This window comes from Sciurus vulgaris (assembly GCF_902686455.1).
Source record: "Sciurus vulgaris genome assembly, chromosome: 1".
NCBI classification, from domain to species: domain Eukaryota; kingdom Metazoa; phylum Chordata; class Mammalia; order Rodentia; family Sciuridae; genus Sciurus; species Sciurus vulgaris.
In genome coordinates, this window is record NC_136461.1 from 7,957,385 (window position 1) to 7,984,692 (window position 27,308).

The 27,308-nt window shown below is 53.4% G+C and overlaps 1 protein-coding gene across 4 annotated transcripts in view; it reads left to right on the top strand.

Annotated features, from left to right (window-relative positions):
* Positions 1 to 673: 673 nt before the first annotated feature.
* DISP3 (dispatched RND transporter family member 3) overlaps positions 674 to 27,308 on the top strand; it is a 43,040-nt gene continuing 16,405 nt past the window's right edge. Inside the window, exons 1-5 of one of the 4 annotated variants that reach the window (XM_079142842.1) lie at positions 674 to 1,589; positions 16,896 to 17,038; positions 17,144 to 17,206; positions 18,024 to 19,101; positions 19,855 to 20,074. In XM_079142842.1, the coding sequence (XP_078998968.1) occupies positions 17,180 to 17,206; positions 18,024 to 19,101; positions 19,855 to 20,074 (1,325 nt within the window). In that variant the 5' untranslated portion in view covers positions 674 to 1,589; positions 16,896 to 17,038; positions 17,144 to 17,179. Of the gene's footprint in view, positions 1,590 to 15,508; positions 16,391 to 16,895; positions 17,039 to 17,143; positions 17,207 to 18,023; positions 19,102 to 19,854; positions 20,075 to 27,308 lie in introns of those variants that run through there. The other 3 variants (XM_079142839.1, XM_079142840.1, XM_079142841.1) reach the window with 3 other exon arrangements.

Sequence of the window (27,308 nt, forward strand, 5' to 3'; positions counted from 1 at the left end):
TCAATGTCTTCAAGGCTAGATGGAGCTACTGAGGGTCCTCTGTCAGCCTCAGACAGCCCAGCAATGGATCCCCGGATGATTCCAAGCACAGGGGGAGTGAGCATAGGGCAGGGACACAGGCTCGGGCCATTTGCTTCTGCACAGAAGAGCTCTGTAGGCACCTGGGGTCATAAATACCAGTGTGTCCACCTGGTGGCCAGCCAGTGGGTGCAGCTCTCAGGGACTGCACACCAGAGAGACAGAGCAGGAGAGGCAGGTGGAGTAACAAAGTGAGAGCTCACTCAACACCTAAGTTAGAGGTGCCCCACCTCGATTTTCCTCTTAAAAATAAGGACCAGGGGCCTGGTGGGGGTCCAACATGGGTTGGAGCACCCTGAGTCTGATGTGGGGCTTGGCATCTCATTTCATCACTCTCTATACTCTTACCTCTCCCACAGGCTGGAAGCTTCCTGCAGGCAGGGATTCCAGCTTACCTATCTTTCTATCTCCCTGGTTCCATCAGCACACACACTGTCCGTATGTCATGAACTCCTGGCTCAGGGTCACCCAGGAGTGCAGTGGTCTCTCTTCTCTCTGGCTTCTGTCACTAACACTTCTTGATCCTGCAGCTGGTCCTCTTTTGAGGCAGCTCCTTGGCTCTCCCTGAGTGACACCAATGCCAATGCTTTCTGAGCCCGGATGGAAAGGGGCCAGGCCACTGGCCTTGGCTTCCAGTCCCCTTCTCCTGTGGCCCTACGACCAGGGGTGTCAGGCAGACAGTGTGCTATCACTGGAGGGATGCCCGGTCCCAGGGACTGGCAGGGCGCTGCGCTCTGGTGCCAGCGAGGTGAATGGAGAATGAGGGAGGAAGGGACGGCACCAGGAGCCTGAGCTTGGCAGCTCCCTCCAGAGGGCACCCGGGGATGCCTTCGAGTGACCAGGGGACTGGCGAACTGCCAAGGCTGGGCAGGTCCGCTGGAGAGGCACAGGAGCGCAGGCTGGGGAGAGACTTGGGAACCTCGTAACCTCAGGGGGCGGGGCAGGGGCTTGGCCAGTGCTGTTTGCAGAGGCCGGGACTTACCCCCAGGGGTCGCTGCTCTACACGCAGCCCCCACCCGCCGGCGCTAGGAGGCGGGCTGTACCATAGCGCGGCTCCCGCAGGGGGAGTGGCAGCCACGGCGGCGCCTGGCGGCGGACTCCGGAGACAGCAGCGCGCAGAGGAGCGCAGGCCTTCGCCGGTCAATGACGCAAGGTCCGGAGGCACGGAGGCCTGAGGCACCAGTGACTGGGGGGCGGCTCAGCTCCAGAGCTTGTTTCAGACACCCCCATACTCCGTGGTAGGAGCCAGGACCCAAACAAAGGCGGGCGGCGAATAAAAGGCGGCGGCGGCGCTGAGTGCTCCGGTTGCGCGCTGGGGACCGAGACTGGCACCAAGCAGTCCGTAGCCTATACGCCCTGGAGCCGATCGGGGAACGCCGGCCTCCTGCAGCCCCGAGAAGCTTCCTCTGAGACTCCCGCCAGGGGACAAGGCTTCGCGGCGGGGCCCCCACTCCTCCGGCGGGTCCCCTCCAGCGTCCGCGGCTCAGCACAGCTTAGCTCGGCCAGCCGAGGTGAGTGCGACGGCCGCTGGGCGCCATCGGATCTTGGGGCTGGGGATACATTGCTCGGAGGAGAAGACAGGTCTTCCGCATCGCCTGCACCCTGGCCGGCGCGAGGCGGTGTGTGAAGTTCTCCCGCGCGCTGGCCAGCCCGGGGTGCGGGCCTCGGAGCCCCGGGGAAAGCCGGCCGGTGGCGCAGAGTCCAGAACTTGAGCCCCGAGGCCGGGCCCCAGCCTCGTGCCAACACCCCGCGGAGTCAGAGCAGCCTGGATCTGCTCGGGCGAGTTCGATGTCCAGAAACGGTCAAGCTTCAGACCTCTGGCCCCCTGCTCGTCCGTCCGATTCAGTAAAAGTTGAGTGTCCATCTGAAGCCGCCTCCAATCGGTCTGTCCGACGGGCTCGAGCAGAGGGAGAGACGGGGAAGGGTTGTTGACTCCTCCTCCACCTACCCCTTACCTTAGTGCGCTCATGCTTTCTGCGGGACATTCGGTCCTGGGGCCCAATTAACCTGGCCGCTGGTACCGCCGGGATCGCGCAGGGGGCTCTGGGGTCGGCAGGCAGGTGATGGAAACCCAGTGCTAGAGGAGGCCTACGGAGGTGGGTTGGGCCACGGGGCAGTAGCGGCGCCGAGGGTGAGAGGAAAATTCCCAGCGCGGAAGGCGCAGAGTCCGGAGAGCCAACCCCGCCGCTGGGAGAACTTTTCCCAACTCCCCAGGGAGGCCCGCCGCTGAGCTGGGAAGGCGCCTCCTCGGGGGCTTCCTCCGTTTGGGCCCTCTGGCAATCCCTCCAGAGGCTAGGCGCGCGTAGGTCCCCGTCTGTCCGCGCGCCCGGGTCAGCACCGCGGACAGCGTACTGAGCCTGCCCAGGAGCCTAGCAGAAGCCCCTGCGCGTGCCAGCGGGCGCACGCACACGCAGACCCACGGTCTGCGCGCACTCACATCCATCCACGCGCGCGCGCGCACCATGTACAGACCACTCGCAAATTGTCCACACACAAATTCACAGTCCACTCGCGTAGATACACACGAACCCGCAGTTCGTAAGCGCATTATCCACATGCAGACCCAAGATTCACCCGCATGTGAACACAGATCTTCCCGCAAGCGTGTGGACCTGGTCCACACTCAACTGCCCTCTCCAGACGTACTCACTAAACCCTGGACTCTAGAAACCACTACACAGGGGCTCCGACTGATACCCTGGGACTCACAGAGCCCCTCAGGCTTCAGGTGCGCATCTGCCGGCCCCGCCCCAGTCCCCACCCGCGCACACGCGACACACACACCCCTTCACTGCTAAGGGGCAATCAGCCCTCCTCACCTCCCGCTTCAGACCTCTGAGCATCTAGGGCACCTGCCAAAGGAGGGAGGAGACAGCTCAAGCACCACCAGGGCAGACAGACCTCTCGCAAATTCTTGGTTTGAAGCTCAGGGTCCATTTTGTGTGGTTTCCACCCTCAAGTCGACTCCACCTAAGCCTGATGTGTCCTAAGCCAAGGTCCACATTCTCTGCTCGCACTCTTTCTCTGTTTCCCCGTCGTTTCATCTGCCCTGCCCTCTCTCGCGCGCACCCCACCATTTTATCTGGTCTTTCCGCCCTCCACTTCTCTCCCCAACTTTCCTTAGCTTGGGTCTGACCCAGTCTTCGCTCTCAAGCTGGTACAGTGGACCTTAGCAGGAGCTGACTCCTTTCTCCCAGGTTTGCCTCCTTAGCTGCAGACCCCATGGCTCCCCTCCTGCCTCTGTGGAAATCTGACCCTCCCCTGCGCATGGCCTCTGCAGCTTCTGCCTCCTTCGCTGGGAAAATTTCCAGGGCCGGATGCCTTAGAGCCCTCAGTCTCTCCTAGGAAGAGGGGGTTCTGGGGTGACAGCAAGCCCCACCTCGGGAAGATTTGACTTTCAGAAGCATTTGTACCCAGGCCCTGGCTCAGTCTTGCCCTTAAAGTCCAGAAACTTTGGATTGAAAAAGGCCTGTTCCTGGTGGTGAAGGATCATTGAGTGGGGAGGCCGGATCCTAGCCTCAACCTGACCACGGGCTCCCAGTGTGTCCTGGGGCAAACTACTTCCCTTCTCTGAGCTTCAGGCCTTGCACTTGTAAAACAACAGGGCTGGCTGAGGTGACCTGTGGGGTCCTTCTTTGACCACAATAATCTGGAACATTGACTTTCTACTAAGTTCCTGGGTTTAGGTGGGATTGAAACTGTGGTTGTCACCCCAGAGGTTATGGGACCTTTGCCCTTCCTTAGAGCAAAAGTCATTCTGACCTGAGTGAGAGATGTTCAGATGATTTCCTTATTAGAACCAGAAATGTCAAGTAATTTTCTTAAGGTCACACTACTGAAGCACCATCTCCATGGAGGCAGGCATTGGTCCAACTGGCTGTCTATCATCTGCATGAACCACCAGTTCCACTGTGGATGCGTGGTCAATGAATGAACAGAGTGGGGATTTAAACCTGGATCTCCAGATCCCCACGTGCTGGGAATCGTGGTGGAAGCCCTTTTTTCTACAGTTCAGACTTGCCTCCCTGTCACCCCCTCCCCGCTCCATGCACCCTGTCTTTCAAAGGCAGATGGAGTTGTCTGAGTTAGGGTCCCTCCTCCCAAGGGGCAGACTCTTGGCTGGGTATAAATGACCCCAGAGGAGGGGCTTGCAGAGAGCAGCTTTAGCGGTCCTGCCAGTGGGTGAGGACCTGTGATCTGCCCCAGGTCCCTAAAAACCAACTGATCGACTGCCCGTAGGCACTCATTTGCCAAGCTTGTGGCCCGAGCGAGGGCGGCGGTTGCTATGACTTGCCTGGCAGCTCCTCCTCAGAGCCTCATGAGCTGGGGCTGTACAAGCAGCCGTCTCTGAAGAGCCAAGAGAGGCTGAGGAAGAGGGGGTTTCCCTGCGGGCACTGGCCAGCCCGCTTTCGGTCATCAAAAACAGGGGTGGTGGCGGATAATTACAGTATTATTGGTGTTGATGACCACATCTGCATTACTTTAATTGGAGGCTTGGTGACCCCCCTCTCTGGGTCCCTTCCCCCTCTTTGAAATTGTTTCCCCTCCTGAACCCCTTTGCGCCCAGATGTGGAGAAACTGAGGCGTGGACAGTGAGGCGGGAGAGGAGGCTTTGTCCTTTGGAATCCTCCTCCCTGCCCAGCCTCTTCCCAGCATTTTCCTGCCAGAGGAGCCCAGGGAGTCAGAGTCTGTCAAAACACCCTTCCAAGCTGGATTCCAAAGCGCCAAGGCCCAGGGAAAATAAATAAAGAGAACCGTGTCAGCCCGAAATAGCAGCGTGCGCCCTGCCACAAATCTGCATGTTTCCACGAGCCGTGTCCCCGGGCAGACGGCGCAGCAAGCTAAGCTGCACGGTGGCTCCTGGGAGGTGCCCCACCAGGCCTGGGGGCAGGGACGCTGCCAGAACTGTCCACGGAAGGTGACGCTGAGCCCCTGCTGAGCTCCTCCCTGCCTGGCCACCAGAGACAGCTGGCCACACTGCCACGCTGCCTGCTGGAAGGTGCTAGTGGGAGGACGGTGAGTAATGTGTGTCTGCGAATTAGTCAGAGCTCTTTGGAAAGGGGCACCATGCAGGGCTGACGGCCTCCGGCCCCTGGCCTGCAATGGGAGGCTGGAGATAACAATACCAGTGATAGTTGCTGCCGGTTGCTGAATGCCTACTGTGTGCTGCAATCCCCGCAGCCACCCTAGAGGCAGGTGTTCTTGCTCCATTTCATAAATGTAAGGTACTGAGACTAGAGAGGTTGAGTCACCTGCCCAGGGTCACACAGCTCTTAAAGGGGCAGGTGGGGCCATCAAAGCTACTACTACCGAGTTTACTCTGGGAAGAGGCAGGGAAGGCTTGGAACCAAAGCCAGGGAAGGCTTGGAACCAAAGCCAGGGAGGAGGAGGAGGAGGCGGCGGGCAGCCCGGAGCTATTTACACCACACCTCCCGGCCCCGGCAGGCTTGCTGGCACGCGTTCCGGCTGCAGCTGTCTCTGCCAATACCTGGAAGGAAGAAGCTCAGCGCTTCTGGGACCAGCCGCTGGGGGACGTCCTTGAAGCAGAGGGTCCGGCCTGTTTCCCCCTGACCTCCACAGGGAGACCCTCTGGAGACAGCCACACCGTAGGGCCAGCCGCGTACCCTGATTCTGGCGTCTCACCTCCTCCGCTGGGTTCCACCTTCTGATGGGACCAGCCTGGAACCGTGGGCAGTTTGGAACTGACCTTTGGGTGGCAGGTTTGAGTCTTGGCAGGTGCGGAGAGTGAGAAGACCGGGAACAAGGGGTGGTGGGACAGTGGGAAGGACGGGTATGGGTGGAGACGCCCACAGGTGCCACCCAGGTCTCTTACGCTCCTCGGGACCAGGGGGTGAAATCCTGGATGACGGTGTCCAGGACCTGCAGCCTTCTCTGTGAGCTCTGTGGTGAGCCAGCATAGGCGGTGGGAGTGGACAGTCTGTCCTTGAGAGCTCACTGGAGTGCCCTGTCCCCGGCCCTGGGACTCTTTCCCTGGAGCAGAGGTGGTGGGTGGTGAGTCCTGTCTCATGTGGCCCCCCTGGGAGTACAAGGGAACCCAGGTGGTTTCTGGGACCGAGTGGACATGATCCGGGCACGCTGTCATCCAGGGTCAAGAGGAAAGTTTCCCTGGGTGGTGCCCCTGGAGTAAGTGGGCACATTCCCCAGCTTCACGTCTTGGTGGCACAGTGGGTGCGGGACGGAAGGCTCATCCCCGCCCCACCATCTGCTCCAAGCATCCAACACACACTGGCACCTGGAGGTGCGTCCTTTGCCAAGGCTTGTTAAGAGAAGACGCAGCTGCCCGCGGGAAGCCTGCTGGTCGTGAAGGTGGCGAACTTCCTGCTCTGGGTAGCTTGTGCCAAATGGTGTCCCTGGGCTGTGTTTCCTGACCTCTGCACTGTCCTGGAGGATTTCATGTCATCTCCCTGTGGGGAGTTCTGCAGAGTGGTCACCCCAGCCATAAGGACAATGGCCAGCATATTTTGAATGATTAACATATATTGCTACCTGGGCTCAGAGTTTTGTAGATAGTACTTCCTTTGTCCTCTTACCTACCCAGCAACAGGAAAGCATCACTGTCCCCATTTTAACAATGGGAAATGCCACACACAGAGACTAGGCAGCTGGCCAGTGAGCTGCGGAGCTGGCACTGAACCCAGGCATGCTGACCCCAGGAATCATGAGCAAACTACCCCACAATGGCCAAGATCCTCGCTTTGGTCTGTAGGTGAACTTGATTTGAGTCTTGAGGATGAATGCAGTCGAAGGCCAAGTATCTCTTGGATACTTCAGTAATCTGGGTAGTCTGTACGTGTGGACTCAGGCTCTGTCCCCGGTGACAGGGTGATGGGGTTTGGCCATTTGCTTCCCGACAGCCAAGCAACCAAATGGGTCACTTTCCAGATGTCTGTACGTGGGCAGCATCTGGCAGGCTGGCAGGACTTCCCTGGCTTCCACCCTGATGGAGATCACACCCCACTGGACGGGACTGCGTAAGGGAACTTTCTGGTTGAAAAGTATTTGCTGGTTTTAAAGCATCGTCGTGTAGCTTCACAAAGGCAGGATATTGGTTTCGGTTCCTTCCTGCGACACAGGCCTGGGAGACATTAGGCTTAAGCCGGAGAGGGATCAGGCTCTGCAGAAGCATCAGCCGCCGGAGGAGGAGGAAGCCCTCCTGGCCTGGCCCAGGACAAGCACCGAGGCTGGGGGCCGCCGCGTGTCCTTTGCAAGGCCGCCTGCCTTTCCCACCCGGTTCTTCCAGACCCTCGGAGCAGACGATCCCAGAGCGACAGAGCCAGGGATCTGTGATAAACAGGGACACGTCAGGCAAGAGGCATTAATGAGCTTGAGAATGGATCTGGGGTGAGAAGGTTCTTGGAGGAAAGGAGTTTCAGACGTCACAGTGACTTAACAGAATAAGGCCCTCGCTTTCTAGGGTGAGGCGTTGGCCGGACCATGGGACCTGCTTCCTGGAAGGACTGAGCCGGGGAGGTGCTGACACCTTGGTGGTCAGGGCTTTGACTCACAGGGCCTGGCCCCAAGTGTCCACAAAGGGGAGGGTCGCGTTCCCACCTCCGCGTGAGAAGCCACGATGTTGCCTGCTGTTTAGCAGAGGTCCCTGGGTCTGAGGAGCCTGGGGAGGGGGTCTTGGTTCTGGATTAGAGTCCTGCGCGTCTTCCCTTCCTGAGGGGGTGTGGAGAAGAGCTGCTGAGCCCAGTCTTGGGGGACTGCTTCTGCGTTCTCCCTGCTGCCACCAGCTCTGCCTGGTCAGCGTTTGGATGAGAATTGGTCCGCCTCCCTCCCGCCCTCATCTGTCCAAAAGACCAAGTGGATCATCCCACCCTCTGCAGACCAGCTGTCTAGCATGTGGAGGCCCCGGCTTCCTGGGCTGGCTCCCCTGCACTGGAGAAATGAGGGTCCCCAGCCCCCAGCTCAGGATGGGGAGGCACGTCTGGTCCCTGCCCTCTCTCTGCATCTCCCAGCCCTCCCCATTCTGCCCGACCCTCTGGTCCTGGGTTGCTCTGGCTCCTGGCTGTGGCATGAATTGGAATCTAGACGATGACAGAGTTTAAGGACCCCCAGGACCCCCAAAACTCTGCAACCCTCTTCCTCTTCCCAGCTGCCTCCCTGCCTTCTCTCCTGTCACACTCCTGGTCCTTTGAGGACTCCAAATGACAGAATTGAGAGGTCCTGAAAGTCCTTGAGTCCCATTGTTCAGAAGGGCAAACTGAGGCAAAAGAGGGAGAGACTTGCCCAAGGTCACAAACCAAAAAGAGACAGCGCCTTCACCGCGGAAGGACTGGGGAAGGGGAGTGGGGGTCTAGACTGAACAGCACCTCCCTGTTGGTGGGGAACGCTTGCACCTAGGTGGCTTCACTGGGTCTCTCCTGGCCTCTGGGACTGGGAACCGCAGTTCTTAGTCTCTGGGGTTCCCAACCTCCTAGGCATTTTTTAAGAAAGGCAGCAGAGTGGGGGCATGCTTGAGGGTGGGCCGCCTGCCCCAGCTGGGCAGCTCCTGAGGTCCCCGCTTGGTCACCAAGGGTGAGCTCACGGGCACACTGTGGGGAGTGGCGTCACACTCCCCCCCCTGGCAAGGGCCCCCAAGCTGGTCCCAGGTGCACAGGGATACCGAGCCCACCCCCTGTACTGACATGGTCACCCCCGCCACGTCTGCACTGTCAATCATCAGAGTGGCCAGGAAGCCCCTCCCAGAGCCACTGCCCAGGCGACACTTAAGGGAGCTTCCACGGGGGCACCCTGGAAGGGGAAGGTGGGTGTCAGTCCATGAGGTTGCCTCGTCCTCCCTTCCTGAGCCCACTGTCCCTGCTGAGCTGTGCCTAGACTATGGCCAGACACGGGGCAGGCGCCAAGTGCGCAGGCGCGCCCAGCAGAGTGGTTGGGGAGGGCTGACCCCAGGACTGAGGCCTCCCGATGAGTCAGAGGGGATAAAGGTGAGCCCTGGGCTCTCCGGAAGTCAGGTTCACGTAAGTCCCTCACTCCTGCAGCCCAGGTTTCTCATTTGCAAATGGAAGTCCTTCCAGGAGCAGAAACCCTGTGCGAGTTGGTCTGCAGGCCGTGGGGGGAGCTGTGCTGTCGCTGTCGCAGGACGGGAGGATCAAGGGCAGGGCGAGGTCTGGCTCTTGCTCAGGGATGCTGAGCAGCTCTGCCATCTCCTCCTGGGGCTGGTCCTCAGCACTCCACAGACCCAGGTGGCAGGGCGCGCCAGACCCTGAAGTCTCCGTTCCCCTGAGGTTCCCACTTTCTTCCCGCCAGATCCATGGTGGTGGCCTCTGAGGGCTTGAGCTCTGTGCTTTCGGTGCCTGTTCATCTCCCCTCCATGGCCAGGCCGAGTGTGCAACACCCTGGATCCCGCGATGGGTCTGGGTGTGCGGGGTGAGGGGGCGCGTAGCAGTCTCCCAAGGCCTTTTCCAGAGCTAGGAACAGGCGGTGGCCTCTGTCCTGGGAAAGCTGATGGCACATGGCTCTTGGGCTATGCCGCCCGCTTCTGGAGGGGGTCGAAGGGAGCCCTCCCCCTCCGTCTGGCTGCCCGCCCTCCGGCTGCCCGCCCTCCGCCTTCCCCAGCTGGGCCATGGCTGAGGATCGGCGGTATCGGTGTAGAGGGCCACCCTTCCCACCCGCCATCTGGCAGGTGGGAAGACTGCTCAGCCAGAAATGCTGAGGGACTTGTTCCAGGTCACACAGCAGGCTGGCTGCAGGCCATTCTGCTGCCCCAGTCGCCCGCCGCCTGCTTCCTTCACCTCTCCTACCCCTGAGCTTGCAGGGGGATGCGGGAAGGCTGAGCTGGAGACGTGGAGATGCGGGGAGAACTGTTTTACATATTTGCTAATCGGGTCTGGGAGAGAGAGGGCTGCAGCTCATCAGCCAGGAAGGAATCCAATTTGGCTTTTATAGCCATGGTTATTGGTCATATATCGTGGGATCTCTTTATTTTTTATTAACCCAGCAACCTGGGGGCTGGGAAGCCGGACTCCGGGGGGCCCCATGGGACCCTGGGCTCGGTGCTGCAGTCTCCAGTGCCACATGGAACTCCAGGCAGCAGCCAGGACCCGGGAGAGAGAGAGGTGGTGGAGGGACGGACTTTCTGACCCTTCAGGCCAGGAACATCTGGGAGCCTGCTTCTATTTCATGGGCTGTGTACGAGTTGCTGCTTTTATTAAGCTTTTATTGTCTTTTTTTTTTTTTTTCCATGAGACTGAGACTGCTCAGGGCTGCCAGAGCCAGCGCTGTCAGGCCCCCATTGTGTAGGGGGAGGAGGAGGGGACAGGGTCGCGGGGTGGGATTCCTTCTGGTGCGGAGCCCAGAGGCTGCAGGGACCCGCTCTGACACCCGCCTGCTGGGGCTCCCATCCAGCCCCAGCCCGCCAGCTGCCTCACAGAGCCGGGGTTCCATCAGAGGTGTGCAAGTCAGTAAAGCACCTCGCGTGCGCCAGGTGCATGGCAGTGCTTGGATGGCACGCCCCTGGCAAGGGGCCTGGCAGACAGTCCCTGCTCGGCCATCTATTTTCTTTTGACCAGGAGAAGCTGGTTGGCAGGTCTGGTGGCTGTTTGTGGCCCCCTCTGGTCACCAAGTCCTGTTCCTGGTGCTGTCATTTCTTCTCTCCCCACAACTGGAGGAAGAGAGCCTCCAAGGTGTGAGTCCAGGCCGGAGATTCACGAGCTGGAGTCCACTCGCAAAGCTCCCGGGCATGGGGGAGGCCCGTCGGGGAGGCCAGAGGCCCTGGGAGGCCAGCAGGCTTCATCTGCTCCGTCTCTGCAGTCTGCCCTTCCCTGCCGAGGGAGTCCCTGGGAGCTGGGGAGCAGCACCTCAGGGTCTCACCGCAAATTGTCTGGATTCTCTGCCTTGACTCAACGCCCTGGGTCCCGAGAGTGACTTGCGGTCTGGGGGTGGAATTTGCTGCGTTTTCCCCCCCAGTACCGAGGATTGAATCCGGGGATGTTGTACCACTGAGCTCTGTTGCCAGCCCCTTTCCTTTTTTTTTTTTTTTTTTTTTGAGACAGGGTCTTGCTAAGTTTTTGAGGCTGGCCTCAAGCTTGCGATCCTCCTGCCTCAGCCTCCCACTTGCTGGGGTTTGGAAGCTGCGTTTTAAGAAGTGACTTTGACTCACACTGAAGTCCAGGGGCCGTATGGCAGAAAGGGGGTCAGCTCTGACTGAGCGATAGGCCTGCCCCACACGCAGGGGCCAGATTTGGGACTCTTGCCACCCGTGAAGTTCATAATGACCTCGCTAGCTGCTGTGCTTCAGCCAGGGGAGGGGACATCACCATTTCATAGATGGGGAAACAGACTCGCCTATAGCGCCTGGCTAGCGACAGAGCTGGATTTGAACCCAGGTCTGATTGCACAGTCCACATTGCTTAGTTCACCCCTCATCCCCCATATCAGACCCTGGTTGCTTTCATTGCATGATAAACCTCTTAGTGTTGGGGCCACCAACTCTGTCCGTCCCAGTGAGCCGGCTAGCATGGGGGAAGGCGTGGTGGGTGTCCGGCTGTTCCCTGTGCTGAAATATCGCCTGGTGTGGAGCTTGTTCGCCATCCTGTGTTGAGCTGCTGGGTCCAGAGTCAGGCACAGGAGGCTGGGCGTCCTGCATCCTCTCCAGCTCTACAGCCACCCTGCTCTGAGGTGGGAGGGCCTTACAAGGCTCACCAGAGCCCCGCCCTCCCTCCACCCCCACCTGGGCGCCAGTAAAGAAGCCCTGCTTTTCTTTTCCAAGAGGATCGGTTGTGTGCATCCCCCAAACTCCCTACTGGCAGGCGGAGCCCACAGGGCGGTGTTTCTGGGGAGGGAAGGGACAGCAGGCCTGCCCGTGTCAGTGTCAGTCACCCGGCCAGGGCTCCAGCTGGGCAGGGAGGAGGGGGACTGAGACAGGGCCACAGTGCACCTGAGGGATCTCCCTGACCAGCGGCCTTCTTCTTTGGAGATTCTGGGTAGGACCTGGGACTACAGCTGCTCACCCAGGAGGGCCCGCCCGAGGCTGCGGTCTGAGTGGAAAGGCCCAAGAACCAGGGCGCCGTGTTCTGAGTCCCAGTCCCCAAGGCTGGAGACCAAGAGGGGCCAGCCGTCAGGTGGAGTGGCCCTCTTCCCAGCCTTCTGGGCAGCTCAGCTCTTCCGTGGTTGGAGGGGTCGCCCACCCGAGGGGACCACTCGCTTTGTGCAGCTGCTGACTCAGAGCTTCATCTCACCCTGGACACCCTCACAGACACACCCGGAATCCTGTCTGGCCCAGTTCTGGGCAGCCGGCAACCCTGTCCGCTTGACACATACACGCAAACCATCAGTAAAGGAGCGTCACACCCATGTTCCACCAAAGGAAGGCCAAGGTCCGCAGTCGGCGGAAACTCCCTTTATATCATGCGCTGCCTTGTGACTTGAGGTCCTGTGGGGGTGCACAAAGTGTCTTAAGGGCAACGGGTTTCTTCATCCCAGGTGTCCGCTTCTCAAGTCCCCTGAGGGCTGCCTGCAACAGCAAAAAGAGCTACTCCAGGGCTTGGGGACCAGTAAAACTCAGCTTCATACTCTCTTTCTACCTTAGTAGCTGTGTGACCACGAAGGCGTTACTTAACCTCTCTGATTCTGCTCTTTCTTCTGTAAAATGGGGATGTTTATGTGCCTGCCTTGCTGATGGGAGGGCATGGGGTAGGTGCTAAGCGCATTGGGAGATACATTTGTCCTAATCGGTATCAGAGGCCCTGTGTCGAGGGAGCTGGGCTTTTGCTTCACACCATCCGCGTGGTTCTGCCCACTTCCGCTCTCCTGTTTCTAATGCTTCTCCAGGCTCCGAGGCCGAGATGGATAGCCAGGTCCCAGGGAAGGGTTTGGGACCCAGGGTGACAGGCACACGTGGGCAGAGGGTCTGAAGGGAGGTGGGTTATCGGAAGATGACAGGAATGTCGGATTTGGAAGCATGCTGCCTTGGAGGGCCCGTGGCTGCCTCCTCTCTTTCCTCCCATCGCCCTCTCACTCGAGCTAGATGCACGCAAGAGGCAGCCCATGGCAGGAGGCAGAGAGACAGTGTCCCCTTCAGCATGCCAGAGGTCGATGGGACCGCTGAACTCAACAGGCTGCATTTTGAACTTGTTCCCAGATCTCTCGACCCAAGGGTGAGAGAATCAAAGACCCCGAGGTCTAGAACCACAGCTAAGCCCAAACAAAACACGGCGTCGGGAAGAAGCCGATCAGCTCCTAATTGCCGTTAAATTACATACACATATACGTGTTCTAAGCCCAATCTGCATGTCTAATGTGAGTTTTTGATTACATTTTAATAGCCTGGCTGGATGGAGAATGAAGGAGGAAGGGTTCTGTCATCGATGCCTGAGGGAGGGGAGTCGTACCAGGGCCAGAGAGAGACTGACCCTGGGGAGCTGGGGAGAGGAGCGGGCTGGCGGGGTGTCCACGCTGCCTCCCACAGAGCCCCTGTGTCCAGACGGCAGGTCCTCTGGCCTGCGAGTTGAGGGCGCCTTTCCCCACGCTTCCAACACAGCTCCCGTGCTGTGCTTGTTGAAGCCACGTGCTGTCTTCTCCAGGCCTGGTTGTCCCCTGGGGCTGCCCCAAACCACCCCAAGACCCAGTGGTGGAGGAGAGTGAAAAGCCCAGCCAAGAGCCCTGGCCCCTCGCTGCCTGTCCACGTTGGGGACCATCCCCCTCTGCCCTCTGCCCCCCGTCCGTCTCCCCACGTGGGAGTCCAAGCAGTTGGACTCGGAACGGCCTGAGGTTCCTTTGGGGTTCAGTGGACCATGGGCCACCTCCAGTTCATTTCAAGACCCCTCTCTTCATCGGAGGGGTCGGAGACTCCACCCACCCCCACCCACTGAGCCTGTGCCACGTCCCCCTGTCCCAGGGGCCTGCTGGCACTCCTCAGCCTTCCTAGGTGTGGCTCCTTGGAGGACAAAGCCCCCTCCTGTGCGCACTAGAGTAACTGTGGGTGGAGGCTGTTTGCAGGTTCCGTTCCCTACACACGCGCGCGCGCACACACACACACGTTCTATTTTTAAATAACATTTATTTCTGATTCTAGAAGTAAGGCTGCACCTGATCATTGCAGAAAAATTGGGAACAGGCAAGTATAAAGGAGAATATAAAAATCACCCATAATCCTTCCAAACTGCGATAAGCATTCTTAATGGGTTTTATTTAAATACTTACATATGGGTTGGGTTTTTTTTTTTTTTTTTCCTGTTATAAAATTGGGATTTTGCTGCAGATGTGGCTTTGGGTCCCTCCAAGCCTTCACCTTGAAACTGGGTGAAGCTCTTCCTTCCCTGGTGACCCCGTATTGCCTTTCCCAGAGCGGGAGACGGGGTGTGTGTCCACCTTGGTTCACTGGGCCTTGAGAGGCAGAGTCAGGTTCTGACTCCCTGTGTGTGTGTAAGAGACCCCGAGAGGAGGAGGGCCAGAGGGTACTGGTCACTGAGAGCACTGCCACCACCCACCCTAGTGGAGGTCCAGAGGCCCCACCCGCTGGCCGGGACCACAGTCTGCTTCGGCCTTTGTTCCTTGGCCTTTGTTCCTTCGCACAGAGCAGCTGGGGCTCCGGGCCAAGCGAATCCGTTCCCATCACTTGAGAAAGGAAAGCAGGTCTACCATCTGCAGCCCACCTGCCTGCCATGGAGGGCCGGAGAAGGCAGTTATAGCCGAGGTGTCCCCGTGGCCCCCATGCGCCTGCCGGTCAGCTTCGCTGGGGCGAGGGCCCTTGGGCCGTGCTGCCCTCCGGGCCTGACTGGGAGGAGGGAATGCCTGGGCCCCTGGGCTGCTTGGAGGCACCCAGGGTGTCACGGTGGAGGACGTGCGCCATCACTGTCTCCCCTCGAGATGGGGAGATGGGGTCCCAGGAAGGGACGGGACATCATCTAAGGCTCCACAGAAAGCTGGTGGCTAAGGCTGGCCCAGAGGCACGTCATGGGCCACCAGTCTGCGTGGCCACCCGTGTGGCAGCTCTCCGTTTCCGGGGTGGACCGAGACGGCAGGCCTGGGGAGCAGGGCTGGACCCCAGGAGCTCATCCCGCCCCCTTCTTACGCTGCCCCACCTTCCCAGCCCGGAGGGAGCTGTACTTTCTGCCTAGGGCCGGCGTTGCTGGGCGACTCCCTTGTCCTTTCTGTCCAGGGGAGAGCTCTGTGACCTCCGAACTCCAACCCCGGGATCATCTGACCGCCTGGCAGCTGAGGGGCTCCCGCTGGGAGGAGGGGCTCTGCCCAGTTTTCTGCTCCTCTCAAGGCCACCAATGCTGTCTGCAGGTCACGGAGTCTCACACAGGAACAGGACTCCTCTGCTCTTGTCCCGGGTACTACTGCACGTACTTCTGTCGCGTCCTTCGGAGCGGCCCCTGGGCTCCCCTGCTCCATGGCAAATTGGCCTCTGCTGGGAGGACCTGACAGCGGGTCCCCAGGTCGGAGCTGGGACTCCCGCAGGCAATCCCGCTCACATGCTTACGTCGCATGCCGGGCGACGCTGGCTCGTTGGCAGGCTGGTCAGAGGGAACTCCTACGGGTGGGCTCCGCCTGGGCCAGTCGGGCTTCCCCAGCATGGCAGCCGGTCCGGCCAGAGCCTCCTAGGAGCTGGGCAGAAGGGAGCGTCATTACCCAGCTCAGGAGTCAGAACAGCACTGCTGCCACAGAGGGTCCCTCTGGCCCAGCCAGATTCCAGAGCAGGAAGGCAGACAGTCCCTCCTGAGGGACGAGACCCAGAGCCACCTCCTGGCTAAGCTGGTGAGGTAGAAGACTCTGCTGCGGCTGTCTCTGGAAAGCACGGGCCCGTGTGGGTCTTTTGGGAGTTCGCAGCCTCTTGCGGGTGGAGGATAAAGGAGTGGCAGCCGTCACTTCCCAAACCCTCTGGCCTTACCAGCACTGTGGTCGGTCCACCGCCTACTTCACCCTTCCCACCACCCCCGTAGTGAGTACTGTCACCCGTTCTGCAGATGGGAAGACTGAGGCTCAGGAAGGTTACGCTGCCTGCTCCGAATCACATGGGATTTGCACCCCGATCAAAGCCACAGCTCCTAACACTGCCACACTCCTCTCATTCCCGGTCCTGAGGAATGTTTACCCCCAGGCAAATTGTGATAGGGCGGTTGGGGACACCTGGGAGATATGGGGCCCCCGGAGCTTCAGATCTGGGGAGTCTTGGCAGAGACGATGCTGAGCCAAGCCTGCAGAGCTGCAGTAGGCCTGGATGCCTTCTGCAGGGGCTGCAGTCCTGGCCGGGTCACAATGGGAGACAGGGGCCTCCAGATCATCCGGGAGGGCTGCGGGACTCAGAACCCTGACCTTTGACTTCATCACACACCAACACATGGTAAACTGTACTCCCCACAAGGTGGGCTGAAGTGGGGTCGGATGGGTAGGCTCCGTCCCCAGGAAAGGCGCAACCGTGGCCCCCACCTCTGCTGCTCTACCCGAGGCTGGGAGGAGGAGGAGGAGGCTCCAACGCCATCCCCAGGACACATCTGAGCGGCCGCCTGTGCAATGCAAACTGGGCATCAGAACATTTGCACCCCAGGCACCTGGCAGGCCTACGCTGGGACACCCCAAGAGAGGAGGTTGAATTGTGGCATTGATAGGAATCTCGTGTTTCCCAGGACCAGTCTCCACCCCGCCGTGCTGGGCGCCCCTCCTCTCCATCCACCCCAGAGCCCCACCCGGTTGGCTTCTCCATTCTTTGTCTCCCTATTTCCGCCTGTCTCTCCACCACCCATTCTCCCTTCTCCATCTGGAATCTCTCTGATGTCCATCTCTGTTGCCCCGCTTTCCCGGCCCTCTCTTACTCTGGACTGACGGCAACCCTCTTTCCCCCTGGACAGACCGTCTAATTGAAATGGAGCACTCCAGAGAATGCTAATAGGAAAGAGAGCATCAATTAGCCAGCTCTGGAATAATTAGCTTCCTCCTCTCCCTGCCTGACGTCTAACTGGATAATGAGTCTCTCTGTCTAAAGAGAAGGCAGGTAGGACGAGGGGACGGGCCATGCCCAGGGATGCTAGAAGGTGTCCTACCTTTGGGTCACCACTCCAGAGCCTGCAGCCTGACCAGCCTTGACCTCTCCTGCCAGGCCCTCCTGCTGCTGGTGCTCAGATCTCGGGTTCAGATGCCTGGTCCCTGCCAGTGCCCAAAGGTTTGACATTGCTGGAGTTGCATATTAAGTGGTCTGGGCTTCACAAACAGTGGCTGCAGCTGAGCATCCCAGAGAGGGGGTGGGGAGGTACTGAGGGCTCTCAAGAAGAGCTACGACAGGCACCGAACACTGGCACAGATCCCTGGGCAAAGGCTGAGCAGGTTACAGTCCCCAGAGGGAAGAAAAAATATATAGATAGATGTAGATATACATATGCATGTGTGTGTTTATATATATGTATATATTTGTGTGTGTGTATATTTACATATATACATGAGACAGACAATTCCTAATGTACTACAACCTTTGGCCCCACAACTGTGTGAGGCAGGAATGGCTGGACACCTCCATTTTGTAGATGACAACTCTGAAGTTCAGAGAGGCTCACTGCCTTGCCAGTGTTCATGCTACCCAGGACCCCAACCAGAGTCTGATTCTAAAGGTCATGTTCTTTACCTTCTAGAGTTCTAAAGTCAGAATGTAACAAAAATTGGAAAACCATGAATAGGCAACATCCTTGAATATTCCTTACATAGGGAGAAACATCTTTCCTGTTTGCCACTGGGCTGTAATTCACCTTTTCCTGTGAACTAGCCAAGGTCTGCTTGGGAGAGGTGATAGGCAAGAAGCAGGATTTTTTCTGTTTGATGCACGTGTGGATGAATTCAGGGGCGTTAAATGCTGGCCTGATGCAGTTCCGTTGTGGTATTGTTATTGGTTTTGAGTGTGCAGGTTTGGTACCCCAGGCGGGGCAAATCCCGCCACGGGGCACCATCCGCCCCCTCCCAAGGCTGCTGACGCTCTCCCTCTTCTGTAGGCTATGGACTCTGAGGATGACCCCCTGCTGCAGGATGTGTGGCTGGAGGAGGAGCAGGAGGAGGAAGAAGCAGCGGGCGAGGCCTTTGGCAGGGCCCAGAAGTCAGGGACCCGCCCTGGGGCAGGGGGGCAGTGTTGCTGGCGGCGCTGGACCTTGCCCTCCCGACCCCCGGCCGCGGGCTTCTGGAGTACCCTGGGCTGGGCCTTCACCAACCCGTGCTGTGCAGGGCTGGTGCTCTTCCTGGGCTGCAGCATCCCCATGGCCCTGTCGGCCTTCATGTTCCTCTACTACCCGCCACTGGACATTGACATCTCCTACAACGCCTTTGAGATCCGCAACCACGAGGCCTCGCAGCGTTTTGACGCCCTCGCTCTGGCACTCAAGTCGCAGTTTGGATCCTGGGGACGCAACCGGCGCGACTTGGCTGACTTCACCTCTGAGACGCTTCAACGCCTCATCTCGGAGCAGCTGCAGCAGCTGCACCTCGGCAATCGCTCGCGGCAGGCCTCCCGGGCCCCGCGCTCGGCTCCCGCGGCCGCCTGGGACACCTCCGCGGCCCAAGATCCTGCAGCCGCTGGGAACCGGCGACGTCGGCGTGACGCCCCGCCCCTGGCGGATCTGGCAGCCAACCAGAGTGAAGCACCGCCGGACCCTGGGCCCGACAAGAATGGGCGGCGCCAGCCCAGAGCCACGCCCCCCGCGGACGCAGCGGCCAATCAGAGCCGGGCCCGCCGGGGCGCCTCGCGCTGGGACTATTCTCGCGCCTATGTGAGCGCCAACACCCAGACGCACGCGCACTGGCGCATCGAGCTCATCTTCCTGGCGCGCGGTGACGCGGAGCGGAACATCTTCACCAGCGAGCGGCTGGTTACCATCCACGAGATCGAGCGCAAGATCATGGACCACCCCGGCTTCCGGGAGTTCTGCTGGAAGCCCCACGAGGTGCTCAAGGACCTGCCGCTCGGCTCCTACTCCTACTGCTCCCCGCCCAGCTCGCTCATGACCTACTTCTTCCCCACCGAGAGGGGCGGCAAGATCTACTACGATGGCATGGGCCAGGACCTGGCCGACATCCGGGGTGAGCAGTCGGGAGGGCTGCGGCCGGCCCTGGGCCCAGGTGCCCTACCTCTCAGGCTGTGGGAGACTGGGTGGTGAGCTCTGCAAGAGGGGAGCTGGGCATGGCCAGGTGAGCACCGCTGGGAGGGACGTGGGGCTGGGGAAAGTAAGGGGGGTGCGAGGAGGAGGCGCAGAGGGAGGTTCGGGTGCCCACCCGGACCGAGGATGTTGGGAGTTACGTTGTGGCCACAGAGGGTGAAAGGCTGGCGGGGTCGGGGAAGTGGATGCCCGTGGGGGAGCAGGAGGACCAGGGATCTGGTCAGAGCAAGACAGGACAGAGGCCAGGGTTGGAGGAGGACTGCGGCAGGGTTAGTTATAGGTAAATTAAGGATGGGACTTGAGGAATAGTGGGGCAGGGCCAGACAGTGGTTATGGGCACTGGGACTGGATTGGGGTGTGCCTTTTAAGGTAGTATGGGCAGGGCAGAACCCTAGGAGGGGGCACTGGAACGGGACCCAGAAGGTGGAATTAGAGGACCTGGGAATTAGTTGGGGTTCACACTGGAAACAAGTGGTAAACTTAGTGGAAGCCACATGAGCAGGCCAGGGGCGCTGCTCTTGGGAAGCTGTGAGGTTTTTAAACCATCCTTTTGTTCCATTAGTGACCTTGAGGCAGCCTCAGTGGGCTTTCCCAGCTCTTTAGAAAGGGGTAAGATGGTGAGGAGGGCCGGTGGGAGCTACCCACTGAACTCCCTGGCCCTATGGTGCCCCTGCAGGCTCTCTAGAGCTGGCCATGACTCACCCTGAGTTCTACTGGTACGTGGATGAGGGCCTGTCTGCAGACAACCTGAAGAGCACACTCCTGCGCAGCGAGATCCTGTTCGGAGCACCCCTGCCCAACTACTACTCTGTGGATGACCGCTGGGAGGAGCAACGGGCCAAGTTTCAGAGTTTCGTGGTCACCTATGTGGCCATGCTGGCCAAGCAGTCTACTAGGTAGGAAGTCCGGCCACCCCCAAGGGCCTGCCCCTGTGTGTACCAGGGAAGAGCCACAGCAGGGAAGGAAATTGGTTTCCATGTGCTTCTTCCTGATAGCCCCCAGATCTCTTTCCCCACAACCTTTCCCCTGGGAAATCTTTATTCCCAAATCAGGGGTAGAGCCAGTACATCTTTGCTGTCACTCTTGACAAGTGAAAGACCCTTTTACTTGGTCAGTACTAGTGGTTAGTGAAAAGAATAGCCTTGAGAGAAGCAGGAAGCCCTAGAACCTTCTCCCTGAAGGGCTTGGGTTTTGCTTTTCTCCTGAGATGGTGCTAGAGACCTTTCTGGAAAGATTCCTTGCCAAGGAATGAGGAGTTTTTCTCTGCCTTTAATACCCAGGGAAAGAGCAGGCAAGTCACTTCATTTCTCTGGGCATCAGTGTGTCCCTGCTTATAAAATAGGGACCGTGATTTCTGTTACCGTGGTCATTAGTAAAAGCTGAGCTAACAAATGTGAAGGTGCTTTGGGGTGGAAGGTGCTTTGGGGTGGTGTGTCCAGGAATATAGCCAAGTCCCTCTCCTTCAGGACAGGAAACAGTCCCTCTGGGTAATAACTCCACTGTCTTCCAAGTCCCTTGCTCTGGCAGGACAGGTGCAGGAGGAGTCAATCTGCCTGAAATATTGAGCAGCTACTGCAATAATCAGAGCTCGTGTTCACTGAGTACTTACTCTGTGCTGAGCCCTTGATACACCATCTCATTTCACTCTCACATCAGTCCAGTGAAGTCAGTGTTCTTATGATCGTCTCCATTTCACAGTCATGAAAACTGAGGCACAGCACAAGTAAGTTGTCCAAAAATTTAAAACTCACCAGTGGTGGAGTGAGAGTCCCATACAGGCTTCTGTTCCCTGAGTTTTTATGCCAGTTTCTTCACTTCAAGCCTTCTCTCCCCTACTTCTTTGCCAGGCAAACTCCCTTCCTCTATTAAGAGCCAACTTGGGCAGCTTTTCCCTGAGGCTGGATTAAATGCCTTCTCTACCTGTTTCCACAGGTGTCTCTAATGGGGTCATTGCTAAAGGTCAGATCCCACCTACTCCACTTCTTAATTATGGGAGTTTCAGTGACTGATTTCACCTTTCTGAGCTACAGTTTCATTATAGCATTTCTCACTCTGTATTTTAGTTGTAATCCAAAGCGTGGTCCTTGAATCAGCAACGTTGACATCACCTGTGGGATTGTTAAAAATAAGAATCACCAACTGTTTCCCAGATCTACATTATCTCTGTTTGTACATTAAAGTTTGAGAAAGGTTGGGTTTGTCCATCCTGATAGCGTGGGGGTTTGGTGAGGTCTGGCTTATTGCTGTAAGTGTGGCCCCAGCCCAGTGCCAGGTACCCATACTAAGGATCTATCTGAGGACTGAATAAATATGTGAATGGAGGAGCCCCAGGAGAGGTAGCTGAGGGGTTGGCTCAGGAAGGTCTTCTCAGGATTTTAGACACAAACCATTATCTCTGCTGAGGCAAAACTCTTGCCCACAGGGAAAAAGTCTCTTTTTCTCTTCCTCTCCCTATAGAGCTTCATAGAGGAGTGACAGCCAGGACTCTGTGGCCTTGATTTTAGTGTGTTTTTTGAGATTAATGGTTTTTTCTTCGTGATTCTTTTATTCCAAGAGATGATAGCACGCACCTTGACTTAATGCAGAATAATGCAAATGATCACTTTCACGACTTTCCTGATAATACCAGAACCCTAGAGCAATTTTACTACATTTATTGTTCTTCACCCTTTTGTATTTTTGTCACGTTTTAAAAATCTGCATACATTTTAAACCTTACGAGATATTCCATTATTTTACAGAGTCCGTGTTCATTTATATTTATTCACACAGTTACCTTTCCTGTTGCTCTTCATTACTTTCTACAATATTATGTTTCCCTCTGGGATCATTTTCCGTGTGTCTGAAAAACTCTCTTTAGTATTCTTTTAGATCATGTTTTCTAGTGGTAAATTCTCTCCTTTGTGTACCTTAAAAACATCTTTACTTTCATTTTGCTGGTCTCGTTATAAATTGGCAGTTATTTTCTTTCACTGCTTTGAAGATGTCACTCCATTGTCTTCTGACTTCCATCAATTCCATAGGAAAGTCAGCCGTAAATCTTTTTTGTTGTTCCTTTAAATGATTGTCTTTTTTCCCCATCTGACTTTAAGATTTCTATTAGTCATTGGTTTCATTGGTTTTACTATAAAGTGTATTGGTATAGTTTTCTCTTGGGTCACAGGGCTTCTAGAATCTGTAGGTTGATTGTTGTAAACAGTGTTAGGAACTTTTCCTGGCTGTTATCTTTTCAAAGCTTTCTTCTATCTAGTTCTTTGTACCCTCTCCTTTTATGACTTTAATTTCACAAATGCTGGATCTCTTAATTCCGTGTGTTCCATGTGTCTTCAGTGCTGCTTTCCAGGTTTCACGTAATTTTTTTTCTTTCTGTGCTTTTTAGTTATTTCAAATCACGAATCCTGTCTTCTTTTGACTCTAATCTGCCTTTTAACATCTATTAAGTTGTTAATGCTGTGTTTTGTTAAGAATTTCCATTTGATTCTTTGTTATAGGTTCACAGCACTGGTGAAGTTCTTCGTATTTTGTTTTGTTCATAGTCTCCTCTCCTCTTAAACATACTAATTATAGTTATTTTAAAGTTCTTAGCTGCTAATGTAAATATATGAGTAAGATGCATTTGTTCCTGCAGTCTTTTTTTCACTTGGTTTTTGGTCATGTGCTCTTATCTGTGGACAGCCTGGTGATTTTTACTATATGGTAGACATAAGTATTCAGAAAGATGTATGTAAATTATATGCAAATGCTATGGCCTTTTATATAGGACACCGGAACATCCCTGGAGTTTGCTACTGGAAGGGTGTGCTGGAGCCAGCCCCGCATAGACACAGGACAACTGTGGTTCTAGGAAAGCACACTGGTCTTCATGAGCTGTTCCTTTCTACTTGAGAATAAGTGTTTTTTTTTATAGCTGGCAACTTAGAAGGCACTGTATAAATGCTGTACACATTGATGTGTGAACAAATAAGTGATTGCTTTAACTTGCAGTTTTCTGTTTGAATCAAAGAACAATTAAGCTATTTATTTTAACAAAGTAGGTAATCCAGAGAAATTTTCTACTGGGCTTTTGTATGTCCTGTTTATATTTCTTAACAAGTTCATTAAGCTATAATTGACATATAACCAACTACACATACTTAAGCTTTATAATTTGGCTGGTTTTGACACCTGTATATACCACAAAACCTCCACTGCAGTCTAGAGTGAGCATAACCATCACTTGAAATGTATTTCTCATGCCATCCTGATGACTGGTCCCTCATGCCTCCCCACCCCGACCCTAGGTGACCACTTTCTGTTTTCCATAGTTAGTGGTTTTCATTTCCTAGTTTCCTGGAAATATTACATCACATGTGCTCCTTCGATTGGCCTCTTTTGTTCCATCTTACTTGACTTGTAGCTGTGTCGTTCCATGTATCAGCAGCTTGTTCTTTTGAGTGCTGAGTAGTATTCCCTTGTATGGGGATGGCATATATTGTTTATCCATTTAACTGTTGGTGGATATTTCAGTTACAGATAAAGCTGCAATGAACCTTCACGTTTAAGCCTTTGTGTGGACATACATTTTCATTTGTCTTAGATAAATACCTAGGAGTGAAATTACTGGTCATAGGGTAAGTGTTAAGTTTCCTTTTAAGAAACTGCCAAGCTGTTTTCCAAATTGGGTGCACCTTTTACATTCCTACCTGTAGAGTATGAGAATTCCAGTTCTATATCTTCTGTAGTGTTTGGTATGGTCAGTGTAAAAAAAATTAAGCTAGTGTAGTAAACATCTAGTGGCATTTCACTCTAGTTTTTAGTTTGCGTTTCTCTAATTACTAGTGTTTGGGGCATCTTTTCATGTATTTATTTGTCATCTGTTTATCTTTGGTCAAATTTCGCTCATTTTAAAATTGGCTTTTATGCTTAGTATTATGATTTCCATTTTGAGTTAATCTTTACATTTGTTTATATGCAAGCTGTGGATTGAGGTTTATTATTTTTATATGGATATCTATTTGTTCCAGCATCATTCTTTGAAAAGACTATTCTTTACCCACTGATTACTTTTGCCTCTTGGACAAAAATCTATTGTCCATAGATATCTGAATCTATTTTTTGACTTTCTATTCTATTCCATTAATCTGTTTTTTTCCTTTATACACTGGATCACAGTCTTGATTACTTGCAACTTTGTGCCAAGACTTGAAATTAGTGTCAATACTCCAACATGTTCTTTATTTTTAGGATTGTCTTAATTATTTTAGCTCCTTTGCATTTTCATGAATTTTAGAATCAGTTTGTTTGTTTCTCCAAAACACGATTTTTCTGCTGGGATCTTGAATATGATTATGTGTAATGCACAGATTGATTTGAAGAAGAACTGACATCTTAGTGTGGAGTCTTCAAACCCACAAACAATATATCTGACATCTTTTGTCAGACTACTCCCAGGCATTTCATAGTTTTGTTATTGCAAATGGTTACTTTTAAAATTTAAGTTTCCAATTTTTTTTGTTGCTAGTATATGTAAATATGATTTCATTTGTGTTTTGTAACCTTGCTAAGCTTATTTGTTCTGGTAAGGATTTCCACGGGGGGGTTTATGGTTTGTTTTTGTTGTTATTTTAGATTCCATTGGCGTTTCCACATATCGAGTCATATTTTCTGCTAATAAAGACAGTTTTGCTTTTTCCTTTGCCGTTCAGACACATTTATTTCTTTTTCTTACCTGATTGCACTAGCTAACATTTCCATTACAACATTGAAGAGAAGTGGTGAGGGAGAGATCCCTGTCTTATTCCTAATACAAGTATGCAGGGTTTTTTGCAGGTGTCTTTTTCTCAGATTTAAGAAGTTTCATTCTATTTCTGATTTTCTGGTAGTTGTTTTAAAAAGTCTGGTAGGTTTTTTCACACTTTCTCTGCGTCTAGAGAGATGATCATAATTTCTTTGTTTTTTTTTAATAGGATGGATTACATTGGTTGACTATCTGTGGGGTAAGGTCTCTTGGTTATGACGTATTATCTGTCATATAATGTTATGTTCTGTTTGTTTTCTATGGCCATGAATATCTTATGCTTGTAATAGACATTGGGTTGTCCTCTTCCTGTAATATCTTTGCCTTATTTTTGGAATCAGGGTATTTCTTGCCTCATAGAAAAAATTGGGAAGTATTAATTTTTCTTCACTTTATTAGGAGTTTATATAGAGTAGACACTATTTCTTCCTTATAGGTTTTGTAGAATTTGCCAATGGACCTGTCAGGCCTGGAGTTTTCTTTAGGGAAAGGTTTTTAAATACAAATCTAATTTTTAAAAACATTTAAGGCTTTTGGGATAATATTTTTGTGTGTGAGCTTTGGTGGTTTGAGACCTTCATGAAATTTGCCCATTTCATTTATATTTGCAAATTTGTTGGTGTAAAGTGATTCTTAACATTCCCTCACTCTCTTCTTAATAATTACAGAGAATGCAGTAGTACCTTCTCTTTCACGTGTTCCACTTCTCTTTTCCATGATCTGTCTGACTGGAGGCTAGGCTAATCAATTTTGTTGACTTTCTCAACAAAAAAAGATTTGTTTGTTTTAATTGATTTCCTCTTTTTTTCAATTTTTCTATTTCATTGATTTACCATTAGATCTTTATTACTCCCTTTCCTTTTCAATTTTCTCTTGTTCTACTGTTTTAAAACAGAAGTTGAGATCATTGATTTGAAACTTTTTTTATTTTCCTTTTGTTAATTTTTAGAATACATGACAGTAGAGTATATTTTGATATTTTATACATACATTTTATCCACACGTTTTATACATACAACCCATTCTTATGGTTGTACATGATGTGGCGTTACACTGGTCATATATTCACATAGGACAGTTATGTCCGATTCATTCTACTGCCATTCCTATTCCCATTCCCTTCCCTTCCTTTTATTCCCGTCTAAGCCAATGAACTTCTATTCTCTGCTTCCCACACCCCTTATTGTGAGTCAGCATCTGCATACCAGAGGGAACATTCGGCCTTTGGGTTTTGGGGATTGGCTTATTTCACTTAGCATGATAGTCTCCAGTTCCATTCATTTACCAGCAGATGCCATTTTTTTCATTCTTTCATGGCTGAGGAACATTCCTTTGTGTATAGACATCACATCTTCTTCATCCATTCATCTGTTGAAGGGCACCCAGATTGTTTCCATAGCTTAGCGTTTGTGCTATAAACATTGATGTGGCTGTGTCACTATTGTATGGTGATTTTAATACTTTGAGTACAAGGAGTGGGATAACTGGGTCAAATGGTGGTTCCTTTTCTACTATACATGTTTAGTTCTCTAAAATTTTCCCTAAATACTACTGTTTTGGTACATCCCACAATTTTGATATCTTGGTTCATTTTCATTCAGTTCAAAATACTTTGGATTTTTCCCTTTCGATCTTTTGTTTGACCCATGTGTTGCATAAGTTATTTAGTTTACAAATACCTTTTTTTTCTGATTTTAAATTTAATTCCATTGTAATCAGAAAATATACTTTGACTTAAGTCCTTTTACATTTGTAGTGTCTTGTTTTATGGCCTGTTCTATGATCTGTCTTATTAAATGTTCCCTTTGCAGTTGAAAAGAATGCATTCTTCCATCGTTTGATGAAGTGTTCTGTTAATGATAATTAGATCAAGTTGGTTGATTGTGTTGTTCAAGTCTCCTGTATCCTTACTGATTTTCTAATTGTTCTAGCAGTTATTATAAGGAGTATTGGAATGTTCAACTGTAATTGTGGATTTATCTGTTTCTTTTTTCAAAACTTTCCATTTTTGCTTCATGTGTTTTAAAGCTCTGTTATTAGATGCAAACACATTTAGGATTATTGTATTCTCGAAATGAATTGACCCATCTGTCATTTTGAAATTATCATTCTTTATCCCTAATAATGTTCTTTGCTCTGAAATTTACTTCATTTATTATTACTATAAACACTTCAACTTTCTTTTGATTCATGTTAACCCGCTATGTCTTTTTTCTATCCCTTGCTTTAACCTGTTTATCTTTATATTGAAAGTGGATTTTTTGTAGGCAGCTTGGTCTTCACTTTTAAAAATCTGTCAGTCTCTGCCTTTTAATTGATGTGTTTATTCACTTACATTTAATGCAGTTATTGAT